A 20,785-nucleotide genomic window follows, 5' to 3' on the forward strand; every position below is an offset into this window, starting at 1 on the left:
ATGGATTATTGCATTCAAACAGTCTTTATCCAAGTTTGGTGATCGTCCGGTATATGATACGTCGTTTAAGTCAAAAATGTCCTCCTTGAAACGTGAAAACCACTTTCGAACTGTTCTTTTGTTGATAGCATCTTTACTATAAACGGTGCACATGTTCCTGGCAGCCTCAAGAATAAAAGAAGATGACATAAATACCCTTTTATCAACTTGACACTTCATAGTTCTGAATCTAGAAATAAAAACGTTTTTCTTCTATTCGAAAAATTTATAAAATACTCGAAACAGCATCGTTTCAGGAATAGAACGACATGAGGAAGACATTCAACCAATATTTTTGCTGTTTCTCATTTTTTGGCAAAGAGGGAACCGCCACTATGTTGAAAAATGTAATTTAAGAAATCATCACCTCCGAAATTAAATCATTCATTGACCTCAAGAGCTCTAGCGATCCGATTCAGTATGTTGTATTGGGATCTTCCGTAGACTTTTCGGAATCTCAGCTTTCGATCACCGACCTCCTGAACAGTCAAAACTGACAAACCAACTGCAACCCATCCACATTACGATCGTCGGTCAAATGCGGACTCTTCAGGTGTAGCTGACAGGCCAACCTTAACGTGGATGGTGGACTTAAGAGAGATCTGAAAACATGATCTAAAAAATAAGTCTCAATCGTCGATAGTCACGTATAGTGTTCTCAATCGTTTGTCTGAAGGTCTACCAAGCCTCCCATCGTCGTGAGCATTTTTTTGCCTTCATTCAATTCACAACACCACGCAAACACATTCGTTTAGCCCATTACAGCATCACCATATACAGTTTTGATCCTTGAATAAATCTCAACCGAAGTTTTATCTTGAGGGGTGGAATCTGATGACAGCATGCTCTTCGCACTAAGCAGAATTTCTTATTGTCATACTTTAAATAAGCAAGCTGTACGGTTCAATTTTTCAAACTAACAAGGCTTCGCTTGTGTTTTTTTTTTTCACATTCAAAGGAAAGCCCATTACTACTTAACGCTGCCAATTTTAAGGAAAATTTCACAGGGGCACTTAGTATTCACATCTTCCGGACCCGGATCGTATCTTGCTATCTAATCATTTCTCTTTCTTCATTACTATTATGTTTGCTTTGTGCTTACGGGTGCTTGTACACTCTATTAGTGCTCTAGGGGCTCTAACCCTGAACAGGAAGCAGATATTCCATACTTCTCTCCATATTACTCTAAAATGTCTGCCTTGCTCATCCTATCAATAGGCTGACTTTCACTAAGTACTTTAGTTCTTTTTAGCAGAGACATATATGTCTCTATTCTCACTGGATGCAGCTTTATCACGGTTAGATAGAGCCTACAAGCTTAAGCTGGGAATGATGTAGGTTTCGACTGAATTCCAATCATTCTTTTTAAATTGTAGAATAAATTGTAGTGTTTATAGTCAAACCTCCTCCCTGTCCGGATAACTGAGTGGTTAGAGCACAAGGGTGTCATACGGAAGGTCGCGGTTCAAATCTCACTGGTGGGATTTGTATCGTGATTTGACGTCGGATACCAGTCGACTCAGTTGTGAGTGAGTACCTGAGTCAAATCAGGGTAACAATCTCGGGCGAGCGCAATACTGATCACATTGCCTTCTACAGTGTACCATTACGGTCTTGAATTAAGTGCTCTAACATACTTCAAGGTCCTGATCCAATATGGATTGTTGTGCCAACGATTATTATATTATTAATGTAACAACGAATATTTGCTGATCTCCCACTCTATCCCATGTCTACGTAGATGTGAACTTCGATCTGGAACGGCATAAACTAGATACGGACACCGATGTAGTATTCATGGACAAGCTGGTAGGAGTCAAAACAAGAAATAGGTCGGTCCTGGTCCAATTCACTGCCAAGGAGGTACTCAATGATCATTTTAGATTATTTGGTTGTCATACTAATCAGCATCTCTTATTCATCAACCATGTTGACGTTTTTATTCTTCACAATCTTCCAAACACAGATGGCTTTCTGGCATTGATTTTTGAGAAGAACTCCCGAGGACGTGCGTTTCTTCTAATCTTGGTAACTGGTACCACTTTTAAGGTTTTGTGTAAACACAAAACCTTATTAAAATCGGTTTACCGTCTGTCTGTCTGTCTGTTCGTCTGTCTGTCTGTCTGTCCGTCACACGCATTTTTCTCGGAGACGGTTATAGCGATTGACACCAAATTTGGTGGAAAGGTGGGAACTGTGAACACTCACGCATACAGTGAGTTACATCCTTTTACGTCGAATTTAAGGGGGGGTCCCCATACATGCAAGAGGGGGGTGTAAATTTTTTTTTCACCAAATATACTCATGTGGGGTATCAAATTAAAGGTCTCGATTAGTACTTTTCGAAGCTGGTCTTAGTTTTGACATTTGTTGGAAAGGTGGGGAGTGCGGGGGGTTGAAAGTGACCATTCCTTTAAGGGGGCCATTCTCAGAAACTACTGAACCAAAAAATCTGAAAAAAATCAGGAGGCTGCCACTATATGGCTCCGAAATTCCTTCCATACTGATATCTGTACAAATAAAGTTAATAATAGTATATTACCATAATTTTTAGTAATTGGCAGAAAAACCCCCCTTAAGTTCATGTTGGCACCATGAAGTTTCGCATAGGGTATAACATTGAGCATGATTTTACCAAGTTTGGTCGGAATAGCACTATTACTAACAAAGTTATCATACGTCAAAGTTGTCGCTTCCTTGCAAATTCAAGACTATGAATGTCAATATTTTGCCTGTACTTTAAGTTGTCCGTCTTCATTTTCTCTTCCAAAGGTCCTTCTATCTTGGTTTTAGCATACTAAATGCACTGCGATCCTGATCCTCTTGATTGGAGGAAAGCAACTCACTTTCTCGGCCTAGCGTATTTTTTGCTTTAAAACGGAGTTCGGTGCTTGGTATCAAAAAGTTATTGGGAAAGAGCCTCATCCTGGTTGATTCGGCCATAAGGTAAAGGCCTTAACTAAAAATGAAGATACCTAATGTATTCGAATTCCGCATACTCAAGTCCGAGCTCCTCCTGGAAAGCGAGGAGTCCTGCTAGTATCCGCCCCCAGCCCAGCTCAATACACTCTTAGTCGATCAGAACATAATTGCCAGTGGTCACTAACCTTAACTTGAAGCATAGCCTGACTGGTTCAGGGAATGAGTCTCCATATTAGTGGCGCCCTTATTTGATATTGTGTCCAAATTAATCGATCTGTCCTCGTTCTTCCTTACTCACTAATCAAAGAAATTGTTTATTCTATAAAATTGGACCGACATGATTACTTTTTCTCATCGCAAAATTGGGCAGGAAATGTTGGCCTTTTTTTAGAAATCGAAACTTATTTTCGCTGCCATTTATTTTGGTTTTACTAACCGATTGATTATGCGCACAAACATTCTCTTGTTTATGCCATTTTGGCAGCAAAACACAGAATAATGTTGTAGTCGCCATTATTACGCTCAATTCAGATAAAATTTCCAAGTGAAAAGAGGGATCTAATCTGCCAAGGAACGACGCATTCCCTTTAAATTTGTTTGAACAATTTTCGCTTAAGTGCGAATTAGTTGCGAGTTTCAGTCGAAATTGAATCAATCCCGGTGGGATTTCCTGAATTCATACAAAACTCCAAATTACGCCTTAAAAGTGTGACTCATTTTCTGGCAACTACTCCCTACCGGAGTGCAAACCTCACTCACCTTGCATTCCAGCTCCATTTGCTTGGCCTGGGCTCTTTCCATCTTTCAACCAGTTCCACAATCTGGACCGCATACCCGCAGAAGACTACGAAGCCCCCCTTGCTGCCAAGCACGTCGCCACAAATGATCTACTTTCCTGGAGTTTTGCAGGCACAATTTGTACATGCCGCCGTCCGCCATGTTCAGTCGGAGGGAGGAGTGCCCTGCAGCCCGTGGTAGATTACGTTCTATGTTCGGAGCACATCCATCACTCCCGAAAAGTGTTGAGCAAAACTCCCAATAATTTTCGCTAACGTCGGGCGAGATAGAAACTTTCTGCAAGCAAACACGTCCAAACATGTTTTCTACTAGCCATTCCATTCCGCTGGCTCGTGTTTTCCGTGGCAGCAGAAAATTTCACCAGAAAGCGAACGGAGAACTTTGCAGAGCTGTGCTGGCCTGGGTTGGGTCCCGGTCCTGCTGAGGACGCGATGGAAATGCTTTCCCAAACCGCCCGAGCCACGAATTACGGTCAATTCACACAGATCACCCTTTCCTCGGACGGAATTCCATTATTTCAAGGCCAAGGCGTGTTTGCCGTCAGCATCGCCGCCACCCTGCCGCTACTTGGCCGGGTCGACCTCGTTCCCCCCAAACTCCAGTCAGCCTGCTCCCGAGCCCACCGTGTCCCGGTCCGACTCGGGCTCCAATCAATAAAGCAAATCGAGTCCCACATGATAATATTGGAAAAGTTTCTCTGCGCCCAACTACGCCCGTCAACAACTCCAATATTCATTTCGATATTTCTGTGGAGCGGAATGCCTTTTTCTTCTCGTGGACTTTTTCCGAGCCCAATTAGATACCAACACAAGACAAATGGGAGCGCGGTGCAAAAAGCGGTTAGGAGTCCAGCAAGGGGCCAAGAAGGCGGCAAGAACGAAGCAGAGGAAGAAACGCGTTGCGCCAACAACATGGGGCACAGACACGGCAATCAATCCAAGTCGGAGTTGCTTTTCCATGCGGAGATTGCGGGGCGCAAACCTGGCAACGTCGCGCTGCTGAACTCGCCTTGCAAATACGGGTTTTTTTTGTATTTATTGGACACAGGCAGAGAGGCAGACAAACAGCAATCCAACATGCACGACCCGGGCGTTGTGTGTAGTGGTGGGTTCGTGCTTCTGGCCGCCATTTTGTGGAGCTCTTGTGCACGACATCGCACGGCAGATGATTTTTCCATGCAGCCTTTCTGTTCTGGCTGCCTTCTTGCCCACGTACACACGCACACAAGTACGTCATCAGAACGAGCGCTGAACTCTGCGTACAATGTGTAGCGAGGAGCTTACGAAATGATGGCGTTGCGTGTGTGAGTGGGTTGGGATTCGAATTGCAGTTGTTTTCTTTCGGATCGTAATTCCCAATTATATAAAATTCCAAGCCCTTCAATAATATAAAACGGGAAGCCGGAGCGGCGTTGGCAAGTTTCGGTGCACGGGAGCGGGTTCTGGGCCGGGCGCATTGAGGGTGCAGCACAGTTGGTCAGCATTTATTGATATTTGTTGTGAATGCTGTTCGATGGAAGTTCACGTTCGCGACTGGTAATTGATTATGCCACAATTGCGACCGCATGCCTGGCCTGATAAGGTGCCTGACGATTGGCGCAAAAGTATGATAAAGTCTGAAACAGCATGGTCGCTTGGATTAGAGGTCGCAAGCGAGAGCACATGTCTAGAGATAATGAACACAAAGCGTTTTTTCCAGCTAAAAATATAAATAAAATTTATTCGAGTTGGTCGCGTTGATGAATAGTCACTAAAATTTGGTTATGGTCGTTTGAAAGAATTGAAATAAGTCAGTCACCAAAGGGATGCCCACTCAGGACTTCCTCAATCCTCAAACAATCAGTTCCTAGAATTGAGGACAGATTGTTCATATTCCAGCCTTATGTTCATCTACGTTACAATTATTCAAAGAGGGAAGATTTTTGGGGATCCGATAGAACGGACACGAAAGTCCTGGAGGTTTAATGTGAGTACCTGCCATGAAGGCTTAATCCCACGGTCCTCTTCGGATACGGATTGATTTTGGGACTACAATCAGAGCCCCGCCATGCAAGCACAGCGGTCCTGGTTTATACTGAGTGCAGGCTCAGCATTCATACCAGTGGGTGCGAGGCCTATCTAACACCTCTGCCGCAACTAAGGGGTACGGCACCCGAATTGTACAGCGCAACTCCACGCTCGAGCTCCGAGGAGCTCTGCCCGCGATGTGGGCATAACCACAACCACCATGAAACTTCCACTAGGGGGCCAACCGGAATTCTCCTGGAACATATGCTCTCAGAGGGCCATCCCGGTTCCCATGGTACCAGATAACCTCCGGTGAGGCTTCGTGGCAGAGCCACTTCAGATGAGTCCCTTACAGACTCGGGTCTGATCATCCTCCTCGAGTACGTGGGGACGGAACTCACCAACGGGTTAACTGGATAGGACAGACATGTAAATATTGTTACAAAAATTTCTTATTATATTTTTAAATTTCCTCCTCCTTCATCTGGTCTTGAGGTTCTTGTTAAGGGTGGGGCCATCGCAAAATTGCTTTCATCAGGGTCAGCTCCTTAAAGCGGTACGCATGCCGCTACATTTTGGCCGTTCTTTAAGAATAGGGCTACAATTTTTTTTTGTGGTTGATGTCTACCAGATTAGCCAATTTTCTGACTGGAAAATACAGGCCCACCTGCATTTCGGTAGACCTTTGAGAATATTTTCTCTGTTTTCTTTTGGGCGCATCTTAGGGTTAAGGTACTCGCGTGAGTCGGGCAGTATTGCTATCTGTTTGTTTCCTCCATCTTGAAGCGACTCTAAACGTGTCATGCATAGATCTCTGGATGCAGGAAAATCGGGACAGAAAAATATGTTGGGATGTCATGTAGTGACAGACACCAAAACAATAACGTGACAATATTTTGCTGTATGCTGTTCGATCGAACCTTAGAAACATTTCAGAATTGATTGAGGTTATTCTAAATTCTCTGGTCATTTCGTTTGGTAGCGATTCTTTCACGGTCGCGTGGAAGCCGCCGTCAAATTTAACAACAAAAAAAGTAAAATGACAATGGTTGATACTGATTAGATGCAAATGCATGATTGGAGCTTCCAGCATGGCCAAAATTTGGGCATCACTGCGCGGTTTAAACTCATCGCTCGCTACGACTTCCCATTTTTCTTATGCAGCTTTTCTCGGCTTCCTGACAACTTCCCTTATTTTGCTTGTGATAAACTTCCTTCAGTTCATCTCTGCGCCTAAGAGATTTTTATTTATTTTTTATTATTATTATTATCCAATATGATCTGATCCATGCCTTGGCGTCCATCGTTCGTTATTTCGGGAGTTTCCAGCTTGCACCTGAGCTGAGTTTGAATTTGTCACATTCGTCTTCTGGAATGGGCCCGTTCACTTCGATGATTAGTTCTACTGGTGAGACCAACGATTCTTGTCCTATTTCTCTATGAAAGCAGCATCTCTGTGTAGTCTTATCTTTTCTTACTCGGGAAGTCAAACTAGTTAATTTTTGGGCTCGCTGTAATAATCGACAAATTATAAAAAAAACGGCGGCTTTATGGTTTCGTAACAAGGAGGGAGGTAGGAGTGAACTTTCGCTACTCCAGTGTTAAGCTGGCATCTTGCCACTCACCCTGTTTGACCCGGTAAAGTCCAAAATATGAATGATGGAGTTCGCCTCTTCGATTTGCATGTGAGAAGTGAGATTCGTGCTGGTTCCATTATGGCTCGCTTGTTCGTTCGATCCGTACTGCTGACGTATATACCGAACAGTTTTCTGATGGATTACGCTATAATCAACGGTTAACTTATCTATTTGTTTTTGAAGTTATTGTGAGATTGTAGGATTTTCTCCCCAGTTTTTTTTTCTGATTTTTTAAGAAATTCGGTAATGCACTGGCTACTTTGGATTGTGTAACTAGTAAAGTCGTCCAAACTTCAGGGTACAAAGTGATTTTTAGCAGGAGTTCAGTGTTTTTCCTAATGTTCTTTGTTCTGTGAGATCGCAGACGTCGTTGTGAATAAACTCTCCACCTGGTCCAGACCTTGATTTGCTGATCGTGAAAAACAGTTTGTATATTTTTCCTTTGATGCAGTCTCCACGGCAGGTTTCCAGTAACGAATAGTGGATTCTTATTCTTAAACGTCTTTTTTTTACATAGGACGCGTTCTGGTGGGCTAGTCACCTTTGCCAGAGGATAATGCGTCAATGACCGCTGAACTAACTTGATGCTGCTTTATCGCAAGAATGACTTTATGGCATGAATTTAAGCTTCGTAAACTGCTGAAGATGTGGGAATTGTAGTCGAGAACATAATGCTTTGATTTCTATAAAATAAATACATAAAATCATCATTATAAGACAGCTTTTGTCCAAGTTCTTCTCTGTTTTTCTGAATTAGACGTTGATAAAAATGTCACATAATATAAAATGGAAAAACTCATTTAATTGGCCAGATCGGACGCAAAAATTACGGTCTCATACAGATGATATTATCGCAAATTGTCTAAAGAAATGACAAACGTTAAAAAAGATATATTTTTTTTTCTCAGCAAGGAATTTAATTAAATTCGTTTGCGTCGTATAACTTATCAAGTTAGATGGAAGCTTATTCTTCAATAAACCTCAATTACATTGTGAAAACATGATGACAGCGGCACCCTTATTTTTTTTCTTGCTTACCTCATTTAACACATATAATAACGTGTTTCCTGTCCCTTTTATTCTGAACATGATCCAGCGATGAGAACGTCTGAAAAGTGGTTTAAACGCAATTGTGATTTCGGTGTTGATGAAAAGTAATACATGAGAAAAATGAGAAACCCGAAGATCGAGAATAGGTGGGATTATTAAATTTTTTGTAAAAGGAGGGGGGGGGGGCACTCAGTTGAAACTTTCATGCCTTCAGTAAGGTCATTGTACTGCTTTCTTTTTAGACAGTATCAAACATGTGTCGCCATAGTCGCGATTTCAATCCGGGGCATGAGATAACCTTGATCGTATCATCGTCCTAACGTCTACTTGTATAATATATTCTCCTACTATGTATAGCGTATTTTTTTATTTTATTAATTAAGTATTTTCCTTGTTATGAATTGCTAAAAACGAATAATTGGGTAAAATGTTCCAGGTGCCATTGATGGCACTACATCCTAAGTGAAGCTTTAGCCTCCAGTAACATTCCCTTCCATTCGGTTCAATTGTAGGAATGGAATATTTAGTTGGTGAATTTTAGTTAGAATTGTTCATCAGTATTGATAGAGGGAGATCTACTATGCTTCCTGGCTTTCACGGGGATGCTTTTCTTATGCTTTATCCTGCATTCCTCCCGATATATTCTACTCGATTTCATACGGTTTGAAAATACGGTACCACAGTGAGTTATGCGCTTGCTATGATAACCTGTCTGCGTTTACAGTTCAATAAATCACAGTCGTACTATCTTCCCTATTCTATGCCTTGTTTTTTAGGCACAAAATTCTCCTTTGGATGTTATGTTCAAAGATTTTTAATTCCTTTTTTGAAAATAGCCTAGGCCTAGGCTTAATAACGGTCTTATCAATGTACTTAGGGTCGCCCAAATATACAAAATTGTCTTTCTTTCACGGTTTTTATCTTAATAACGTTTTTTTGTTTTTCTGGCGTAGTTCGTGAAGGTGATCTTTTTTTAATTGACCAAAGTCAATAATTGTGGCCTCAGATTCTAGGCATAAAAATACTACTTTATCCTCTGAACTACTGAATACACTTATGTCTCCGAGAAAAGTTACTATTTGAGAGTATCGATAACGTCAAATGGAAACGCAAATCAGATATGATAGATTAAAAGTCATTAGGTCAATTCATTCAATTGTTTTTGACCTCTGTCACTTCGCAATTTTAAGCATTGTTTTATATAGTATCTAGAGGATAATCTACCTCAAATACGAGTAGTCCATAAGGGAAATATCTAGGAGCAAAAAGGCAACTGGGCAGAACCCCTGTACCAGTTGGAGCAATGACGTACCTACAGTTAAACATTTTTGTGCAGCTTCTCTCTCTGGTCAATCCTGTTACTCAGGACAAATGTGATCCTAAACTCTTTGTTTTCGGAAACCACTTTATTCCCTGAATCTCTCATCTAGAGGTTCCTGTAACGCATTTGTTTTGCAAAATCTTCGGGCATTTCAAGATCTCATATTTTGTTTTGGGTATTTTGTTTTTGACTTCATCACTTGTTGTTAAGCGTAATGCAATGAGGTTATCTTAATAGATTGTGAATTTTTAAGGATTTAACTTTACTACCTTGAAGTCGACGGTTTGCAATAAAGTACTTTAGGGTTTTAAATCACTGAGGATTTCGTTTTTCCAAAAATCGCCTGAAAGGATAATGTGTCACATCTTGTCACGGATTTTCGTGATTGAAGATTATTGGTTTCGGATAGATAGCACGGTTACTACGGTCAATAGCGTTAAGAATGATCAATTCTAGCGTATGGACTGTTCACCAGTACATATACTAAGCTTGATCGTTTTCACCGCAGCAAGGCGCTTGCTTATTACAAATTGGATCTAAAATGGGTTAGGCATAGGTGAACTCAGATAGTGGCATTACCATTTGTGTTTACATTTGTAATGTTCTGTACTAGGTTGATTTTTGTCAACAACAAAGGTAAATATCGGTTCCTAGGAATTCCCCTTAATTTTCAACTCAGCCAAAACTTTTTCTTTAAGACTATCCAAGCGACAAGTTCTCACTAAGTACATAATATCGGTGGTAAAAACCAATCAGAAGACAGTGAATCAACTAAGTCAATCTCTGTCACAGTAGAAAAATTAAATGACAACAAAAAACAAAAATGGAAGTTGGGGACGACCCCGCTTCATATTTGCAACAATCCATTTCTTTTTTCCTAACAAGAAGAAAATCGATAAGTCCACAAAATTCGATCTAAAAGGACGGGAAAAATAATTTTTGGATAGTATGCTACCAACTAAAGGATTAAAAACTTTGTAGGACAGAATAGATTGTGCAATGTTAACGCAAAAAATAAAGTGCAATTGTTCTAGAGCAGGGAGCCAATCCACGAACACAGTTTTGGGAAACCACATTTCCCCTCTATTCGGCAGACTGCAAAAGAATTAGTTCGAGAGTGCCGCTCTTGTGTAGCTGAATGTTTCCTGGCCCCACATTGAAATGATTATTTTTCAGTAACAGACCACCTCCAAATTAAATATTATTCACCATTTCATCCGAAATTAAATTTGAACTAGATCGTTTTTTATTAATTTTAATCTAATTTTGTTGTCCTATCAGGACATAATCGTGGAGTCAACAGTTTTAGAATTCAAAATTGACTCTGTTGGCCAAGTTTGCTGAGAAATGAATTTTTGAACAATATCTGTGTAGCACAAAAATCAGTTATTCTTCCTCGAGTTGGCTAGAATAGGGGTATGTAGGGGTGTTTACTTAGGCGCTGGGAGATTTATGCGGTCATTGTTCGCTATTTTCAGTTAGGTTTAGGTACGTCCTTGTGACTGGCAAGGATCATCTTTGACTTGTTACTCCGCCGTCGTGAATATTCTTGTTTCAATACGAAATTAATCCCGGAACCACGAATCGAAACCGGTATGAATTTCCATAGAAGAATAAAGAGACTTCCTTAATTGAATTCCAAATAATATTTTAGGTAAGTTATTACGATCAATACTGTCCTATGCTCGTTTGAAATGCAATCCTGGTGGACATTTTCACTGATTTCCCAGCGCTATTGGAATATATGCTTTGCTTGGAAAATTCATTTTTCCTCCTTTTTCGAAACCCAAATTAATGAGTCTGACTGTATAACTTTACGTGGAAACTTCTTTCCAGCCATGGCAGTCATCTACCATCAGAAAAATGGAAACATGACAACGTTGCACGGAACACAATGCCCCGTGTGTGTACACCCATAGCGCATAATTGTTATCCGAGTCTATTGACATTTAATATGAAGCTCAATATTTGACGTCACATGGGCCTAATTGGAAATTAAAGCGAGCAGAGGCTCAAGAGCACAAAACCGCATTCAAATGGCATTCGAGGCATGTGTTTGCCAAATTGAATAATACCGAAAACGAGTACGAAACAGAATCAAAGAAAAAAGAAACAAATCTTGTGTATTGACACACATACACCGACGACTGGTCGCACTTGACGACACACAAAAGCAACCTCTTTGGTTTTTCTTGGTTCCCATTGTTTCCGAAAAGAATGAGGGAGTCTTGTCCGTTCGCCACCCCCGCGCACGGCCGCGTCGGCCCCCCGTTCCGCCACAACCCCATCTTGTGATCCAAAAATAAACCGAGGCTGGTCTGACTGGAAAAAGAAGCAAGCGAGGCGTGTGGAGTCGCACAGCAAGACATGGGCGCATTTGGCAACGGCAACAACGGTCAAGATGTCAATCGAAATCGTCACGAACCCGCACACTATATAGCCGCCATCGTCATTGCGCCACTCAGCAATAACAATTCGCATTGAAATTTATACACGAAAATATGTAGAGTGGAGTCAGGCTATCTGAATTCGGTCGAGTGCAGAGTGCAGAGGGTGCAATGCCGTTTCGGCCGGACGAGGGGGTGTTGATTATGGGTAGTCGCAAATGTTGTTTATATTATTGGAAAAATGATGGAATCGATCGGAAATGGGCCATGAATTATGCAACAATCGACATATGAGCGGCTTCGTCGGGTTCATGGGGGCAGGGAGAGACTGCGGTTCTTAATCGAAAACGATTAATTTTTCTGAAGCCAAAACAACATTTAGAAAGTCTGGAGTTGATGATATAGAGCCCTCAAGACATCAGTTTTTTAAGAAAGTTTGATATATGTGTCTTGATTCAAATATGAAGTTATTTTTACGGATACAGAAGAATGAGCGCGTCTATAAGGAAGCCCGAAAAACCCTCCAGGTCGCCATCCAACGGAACAAGGGGGAATGCTTTAAGGAACTTTACTTGGAAGCGGATCTAAGACCTTGGGGAGCATCTATAGAATCGTGATGAGGCGATTCAGAGACCGTTTATCTACGCAGATCACGCTCCCTACCCTTTTGTTAAAAATCATCCACCGACTATTCCCCCTGCAAGTGGGGGGCACTCACAGCTTCCAGCGACCGCCGAATGTGACGACGATACCGCCAGTCACCAGAGACGAGTTGCTAAGGATCTGCGGTAGAATAGGAGGGAGCAAAGTCCCGTGTCTGGATAGTATAGCGAATAGGGCACTTAAGCTTGCGTAAAATCCAGCAAATATTGCGTGGTGGTGACATTGGGCGTGATAAATGTATTCAATTCGATCAATAGGAACCTAATACGAAAATCTCTGACATAGATAGTTATTGCCGCCTATATCTTAGCTAGTTACAAAAACGAAGGCTCTGTAACGATACCGATCACGGACCGAAGGAGTACGTTGTTTCCACGAGCGTTACACAGCACTGGGCCCACTGGTGTGTTCTAAATCTTCTGGTTGGGGAGCAAGTCACGGTGGTAGGTTACGCCAGCCATATAGGACTGGTTGTGGTCGCAAAGCATCTGGAAGATACTGAGTTATAATCATGCGAAGCGATCAGTGTTCTTAAGGGTTGGCTAGACAGTTCTGGTTTGACGCTTGAGGAGGGAAAATGCAAGCGGTCTTCACCACCATGTGCTGTAAAAGAAATTAGGCCCGTATTGGGAATCATATTATCACTTCCATCAAATACTTAGGAGTAACGATAGATGTGAAGCTCAATTATAAGCAGCACGTGCAGTATACTTACGAGAAAGCGTCCACTGCAAGTATGGCCCTAGCAAGGATGATGCCGAAGGCGGGGGAACCAGGGAATGCTCCCAAGGTGGTTATCGCTAGGGTGGTGACCTCGATCTTGCTCTACGAAGCTTTGCATGTCACATTTAAAGATAACAAACTGCGTGCAGTCTACAGAAGAACAGCCCTAAGAGTGTACTCTGTCTTCAGGACTGTCTCAGATGATGCTGCGTTCATTTCGGGAATGATGTCAATTGGCAAATGAAATAACCAAAAAATATAACGTCAGATCCCTCTCCCCTTTATCACAGACGAAGAAAGTCGCAAGGGAAAGATCTGTAAATAGATGACAAGAGCCTTGGGAACGATCGGGAAGAGGTTGGTGGAGGTTGATGGACCCTGCCATCAAGGAGTGGTTGGAGAGACGGCACGGTGAGATTAATTATGATCTTACCTCACGTGACTTGCAGGTTATCGTTCAGGTTTAAACTGGATACCTCACTCAATTGCCCAAATGTTGATGGAGTCCCAGAGAACCGAGAGCACATATTCTTCCACTGCCCATAATTTGTAGAAGAAAGAAAGAACCTAGAGGAGACTCTAAGGAAGCTGCGGGTCCCAAGAATGCTAGCATGCCAGGAGGACTGGGATGTGATCAACTTCATTCAGTGTCCGACCTAATTTTTCGATGAGAAGGGCAGTCCATCTGCATCTTTATCCATTTTATCAAGAGAGCTGTGACTCATTCAGCGTGTGCCGTCATTCCTCATAACCAACCACTTCTTTCGAGTCCTCTCCCTTATGGTCTTTCATTCCTTAGCAAATAGGGCAACGAATATGATCTCTCTTGATCATCATCCCAGCAAATTCTGAGACAATAAGCATTATGTCGGGTAGTGGTCACTTCCGTTTACTGTTACATATTCTAATCAGAAAGGATATTTTGTCAAATACAAACAACTGATATCATCATGGTGGTATTTAATGCTTCTTTTGAAACCAAATACCTTATCAATTAAGGTTTTTATTACATGTAACGGAAAAAACCCGTCAGTTCAGAGATATAACACGATTGTTTATCGAAACGAAGCGAAAAAGCCATCTACTATAAAATTATAGATTCAGCTGATGAAATCAATTGACAAATCCAAAAAGAAAAGATTGTGCATCTGAAATTCATTTGTTTTTCGCTGTTTTTTGATTTCATACTGTTGTTTACTTATAAACTAAGATAAACTTTTAGATAGGAACATTTACTGACCCAAAACATCGTGCAAAAAAATGGTAGAAGTCATAAGACGTTGAAGATTTTTTTTTTTTTCGATTTTCAAGATAATGGGAGAATTGGAAATGGAAGGGGGGGGGGAGAGATTTTCCTAATTACTCCTGAAGATTTAATGGTAACATATTTTCAAGATCTGAACAAAACGTCTTTATGTAAATTTATTAAGTATTAATACTAATAATCACATCTGAAACGACCAAAAGGCCGGCCGAAAAAACGGTGGCTTGTTACGTTGGATGAGGATTTAAAAGCCTCGAGGTTCCATCCAGATCAGGCATTTGAAAGAGCCAAATGGCGAAACTGATCACGACGAGCCGACCCCGCTTGTGAACGGGACAAAGCGTGAAGAAAAAGAAGAAGACTAATAATAGTAAGGGCGACAGCCTATTCGATCAGAACCTTGAAATGTGGTAAGACCCTTCATTTAAGGCAGTACACTATAGAACTACAGTACTCTGTAGGAGGCAATGGTGGTCAAACAGTTCTGATCAAACCAAGGAATCGCCGAACACGAAAAACACTTTCCACTGAAAACGCTGTCAATCGGCTCTAGAATATTCTTATAATATTAACAATGTGCTAAATCTCGCTAACGTCCCGTTGTTGGTACGTTTTTCAAAAATACCTCGAAGGAAGGTAACTCTGAAGCTAGTTTGTCAGATGTCGCAATTACCCTTTATATATACATGCTAATCTGTTGATGGAAATACGAATAAATGTTAATAATGAAATGGACTTCTATTTACAAAAAATAGTTATAAGTTATTCAAAATAGTGTCCAGCTCTAGCTACTGTTTCCCCATTTTTTTGCAGTAGGCGGATACCACGTTGGAATGGTGTTATCTTTGAATCCACCATGATTTTTCGGTTGCTCACAAAAAGACTAAAGTACTGTGCAGATAGGACATGTGCTGTCGATTGAAACAAGTGACATTCCGGAGGAGCGATGTTTAGTGAAAACGGCGGATGGGGTAGAAGTTCCTATTTCAGTGGTTCCAAGTATGTTTTAACTGTCTGGCAACATGTGACCAATCCTTACCATTGTGATCGTTTTTTAATCAACGGTTCCTTCAGTATTATTAATTGCAGTTCATATCGATCTACAATCATGGAGTTTCATTATCTCATAGTACACTACACTTGCTGATTCTATCAAATATATAGCATGTAATTCAACGAATGGGTATTTGCCTTTGCTGTTGAAGCATGGTGGGGCTTTCCTCATGTTTTTAATTTCGCATCATCATAATGTATCCACTTTTCGTCGCCAGTAATCAACCATAACGGGGTGTTGACTATTGACTGCGGATGATAAAATGGTGGACGCAGTTTCAACTTGGCGATGTCCTCTCGTAACAAGCGTAACAATCTGGTCTCTCCAAGACCGGCTCTTTTGTTGAGGACCAGGTGGCCAGGGAGTCGTAGGTTCTCCCCGTAAACTAAATTCGTCGGGCTAGCAAACTCTTTGAAGGTAGCTGCACGGAGAACAAGCACAAAAAAAGGCGGGACAATGCAACCAGGACGAGTCGTCCCGGTATAATGGCTACGGCCTCCAATGACAACGTTCCAGCATGTCACTGTACTACAGATAAAATGTAATTGTCCGCTAGCGTTTGAAACCTAGGAGCTTTCCGAGCTCCGCGAAGAGGGTAGATTCGAACTGCATTCTCTGGTCTGTGATTATCACGGCGGGAACATCAAAGCGTGGAATTCACTTTCGACAGAGGGCCTTGGCAAATGACCTTCAGAGGTATTAGCTCAGGCCACCGCGTAAAGTGACCATTGATCGAACGTGAAGCGCTGTGTGCGGTGCGAGTCTCATGTAGCGCCTACAATGTCGAGGTGCATGGTGTGGAAGCGCTTCTGAATATCTCTACTTTCTTCCTCTTAAATCTACTGGCCACCCTCTGGCCCAACAATTAACGTCCTTGTTCATGTACGGCCGTAAATACTTGCTAGAGACTAGCCGGTTCGTTGTCCGAATGCCGGGGTGCGTAAGATCGTGAACTGAACGAAACACTTTCTTAGGAAAAGCGGCGGAAATACATGGCCTAGCTCCCTTTTCGTATATTTCGCAGCAATTAAAGGAAGGTGAACCGAAGATATGCAACTTTGAACTTATATTTGGAATACGACAGCTGTGACGAACTCTGTCATCTTTCTATGCCGCAGCAATTGCCAAAAAATCGACTACGGCTGGGATGTTAGTCCCAAAGATCCGGTACAAAGCGTCAGTGATTATGTAGTCTTTACCGGACACAATGAAATCCGAAGTAAATTTTCTAACAAAAGTTAAGTGCCGAAGTTGGGGACGTGACGTTTTGTCGGGCTAATGCTGTTAGAGGAATTTGGGTATCGTTTCGGAACGCTTATAGATGGATTAGTGGGTAACTTCCATTGACACTGAAAATTCGTCATAAGTTTGGTTCGACTCTCCTCCGAGTAACGCCTCCAATTTTTGAAAGATTTAGAGAGTAGATTGTGATTTTCGGTTACATTTTTTATGGAGAACACTTATAACACTTCTCGCAAATGTTGCTTCGATTGTCCGTAGTGTGAGATTTTCAATTAAGTAAAACACTTGGGACTTTTCGCTTCAGTTGCTGAGAACACACTGAGAGAATTAGTTCATAAACGATAGTTTTACATGTAACACTGTTAAAACATTATGTCAAAATGATAGGTATGAAGTTAGCTAATATTGCCTAAATCGTAAACAATACAGATCAACATTGAGATCCAAATTTGGGTAATGGTTATTCATAGCTTTTTGGGTCGCATTAACTGGCAGTTCCCTTGGATATGACAGTGAGTCCTTGAGAGTTTAACGTGAACACCTGTCTGGAAGACTAAATCCCACGGTTTTCTTAAGACACGGATTGATTTTGTGACCACAATCAGAGCCCCGCTGAGACAAGCAACAACGGTACCAGTCTATACCAAGTGCATGGCTTAGCATTCATATTGATGGATGCAAGACCTACCTAAATGTCTACCGAACTAAGGAGTACGGCACCCGTGTTGAAATGCAACACCACGCCGAGGCCCGAACATAACCACAGCCCTAATTAAACTCCCATTAGGAGACCAACCGCAAACAACTCAGCTGTACTCACATACAACGGGAGTTCACCCGAAGTATGAGTGTCCAGGGGCTATCCCGGTTCCCATGGTACCAGTATACCACTGGTAAGGTTTCGTCGCTATTGCCACTTCAGATGAGTCCCCGTGCAGACTCGGGTCTGGTCGCCCTGATTAGGCCTTTGGAGCATTCGCCTACTGCATCACGGCCGGCAAGCCAATGCGATACATCGTCTCCCGGTGCCACCACTATGGAGGTTCTCCTCGGCCACTTGGTTTTGATTCAGCCGACAGGGTTGCCGCCCCGTCTTCCTCCCCGCCACCTCTGACACCCCTTGGATAGGACATTGTAGTAAAAGCACTTTGCATCTTAAGACACGTGAATACATTTTCAATTCAGTTCCGAAAACCTCTGTTATATTCTTCTTGTCCGCCAACTAAGGCTAGTGTCTAATATTTGTTTATATGATCTGAAATCACTTTCTAACAACAATTTCATTTTTCTATTTTCAGATGTTACTCAAGGCGCGTCGAACTAAGCTCACTCAGGACTACATCACAATGAGATGGGTCGGACCTTCCTTTAATTTCATCAGAATTTCACGTGCTACAACGTCAGATGCATAACATTTGAAACAGAGACAATCTAACCGACACAACCTTCTCTCGTTCGACTGCAAACCTCAATTTTCTGTACGTTCGAAACAGAAGCCAATTCCTGCCCGTACGCTTTAAATGCTTGCAAAGAAATTGTTTTCCTCAATTTAATTTACGAAATTGACTTCTCCAGGGAGCGAAACGGAAAAGCGTACAATTTCCCTTAAGCTGCAATTCTTGTGTCTGCCATAATCTCTTCCGAATATTTTCATTATTTTATTTAGTTTTTTTTTTTTTCATTTTGCGCATTTTACTTTACCGCTCGGCAATCGTTTTCCCTGTCAGCTTTGCTGAAATGTTTTTTAATAATAATTTCGTTATAAAAAATGTGTCTGTGTAGTTGTTTCGCTCGTTAATGAAAATTAAATAATAAAAAAATTTAATTAGTGGTTTAGCTTAATCTGCGAAATAAATTTACAATAATTGCTTTGTAATTTTATTTCGTGGAGAAATGATGGATGTTTTCTTTTCTATTCTTGTAGAGGCCACGCCGAGTTGTTTCTTTGTTTTGTTTTTATGCTTAAAGTAGAGTCGTGGAGCTTTTTAAATGAAACGGGAGAAGTAAATTGCATCACAGTTGAAGAATATGTATCCCAATATAGTTTTAACAAGTGTATTTTAAAATCACGTAATTTTTTAACCCTTAACGAAGAAGTTCAATCTGCCTCTCCTTTAATAATAACTTCAATGGAGTTGTGAAAGTAAAATAGAAGTAAAAATGTTTCTGGTTTAAGTGAAAGTGTTCTATAGGAAAATAGAGAAATTTCAAATATATTAGATATAGTTGTAAAAAGGGAATGATCTAATAAAATCTAATAATCTAATATTTAAAAATAATAAGTGTAGAAAAAAAATCATGAAGTGCTTTTATAATATGATCACGTCGGAATGAGATGGAAGCAGCCGCCGTACGTCCATCAGTGCAGGTGGGTGGTCCGCCGCCCGGTCAGAGGGCGTCTGACCCTGGGCCACCGACGCAGCAATCACAGCCCCCACCACCCACACTTGCTTATCAGCAACGGATATCATCAGGAGCCTCACCGATTCACAGGTACGGATGACGTTTGTTATTTTGCCTATTAACTGTCCGCATTAGAAGCAAGAAGAGATTAATTTTCATAAATCTCTGAAGATCAAGGGTTTTGGCCTTAAAATTTCCATTTGTCTTAAAGTAACCCTTTTGGCTCCTATTCAATCCAATTCCAGTCTATTCAGTTTACCTTTTCATGATCCCCTGGCTTCAGGTAGAAAAAAAGCATCAAGGCAAAGCCATTACTTCATTCCATCCTGAATAACCTACACAGTACCCTGTTCTTTCTATTGCTCAATATAAATCCTGCTTTAGCACTAATCTTCCGCTATAAGCTCCTAACAAATAATAAATATCGAGATATATGCTTGACAGGCAAAGTTTGGGGCTAAAAAATAATTTCTGTCGTGCTCGACAGCAGCAAAAGGGACTTATCCCGGAACTTTCTGTCATAGACCAAAATTGAGCCTGTTCAGCTCCTCCCTCTGCCTATTTCCGCGAAACTGTGCAGACTAACTCCACCTAATTAGAACCATGTGTCTGAATCGATGAGTCTGCTTAAAGTGGATTAACGCCGTTCTCTCTCTCCACGGCCAACCATAACAAGTTCCTCTACTCCATTATGGGAAAGCATAATCCGAATTTAGTAGCTTTATTGGTCTTCTGACTGACATCACCGCCATCATCATGATATTATGGTGCGTTGTCGCCGTCGCCGCCATGCAAAAACAAACAAGCGAATCGCATGACACATATGCAGCACATGTGAAGTTTAAATTGGCACTGGTCTCAATTTGGAGACATGGATCCTATGGTCTTTTCCAAGTTTTCACTCGAAACGGTTTTTCAGCGTGGTGCATTTATTTTTGTCTTATGTAAACTAAACGTGCCATTTCTGTATGCCATGGCTGAGCTGGATTTGATTACTGTCGTATTTAATCTTGAGTTAAATGTCCCAATATGTGTCCGGTCACTGCCATCAAAATTGAGAAAAATTCGCCACGAATAGATTTTGTGTATGTGATTAGATTTGTTTGTTCTAATATGAATTGGGGTTAAACATGCAGAGTTGTTTCCATTTGTAATTGGATGGAGCTAATTGGGGTTTTTGATGTGCTGAATTGGCACCCATATGCCAATAATGTTGCCTTGGGACCACTGATTAGTGCAGAACGTCTTGTTTTTGTTTTTCCTGGTCCCTAAAAAT

The 20,785-nt window shown here is 41.4% G+C and overlaps 1 protein-coding gene across 6 annotated transcripts in view; it reads left to right on the forward strand.

Annotated features, from left to right (window-relative positions):
* Positions 1-20,785, forward strand: part of LOC119654184 — a 189,054-nt gene that overhangs the window by 24,626 nt on the left and 143,643 nt on the right. For 3 of the 6 annotated variants that reach the window (XM_038059378.1, XM_038059377.1, XM_038059379.1), the window contains one exon: positions 19,031-19,599. In XM_038059378.1, coding sequence (XP_037915306.1) covers positions 19,442-19,599 — 158 coding nt within the window. In that variant the 5' untranslated portion in view covers positions 19,031-19,441. Of the gene's footprint in view, positions 1-18,404; positions 18,616-19,030; positions 19,600-20,785 lie in introns of those variants that run through there. The other 3 variants (XM_038059374.1, XM_038059375.1, XM_038059376.1) reach the window with 3 other exon arrangements.

The sequence above is a fragment of the Hermetia illucens genome, chromosome 4 (assembly GCF_905115235.1).
Source record: "Hermetia illucens chromosome 4, iHerIll2.2.curated.20191125, whole genome shotgun sequence".
Lineage (NCBI taxonomy): Eukaryota > Metazoa > Arthropoda > Insecta > Diptera > Stratiomyidae > Hermetia > Hermetia illucens.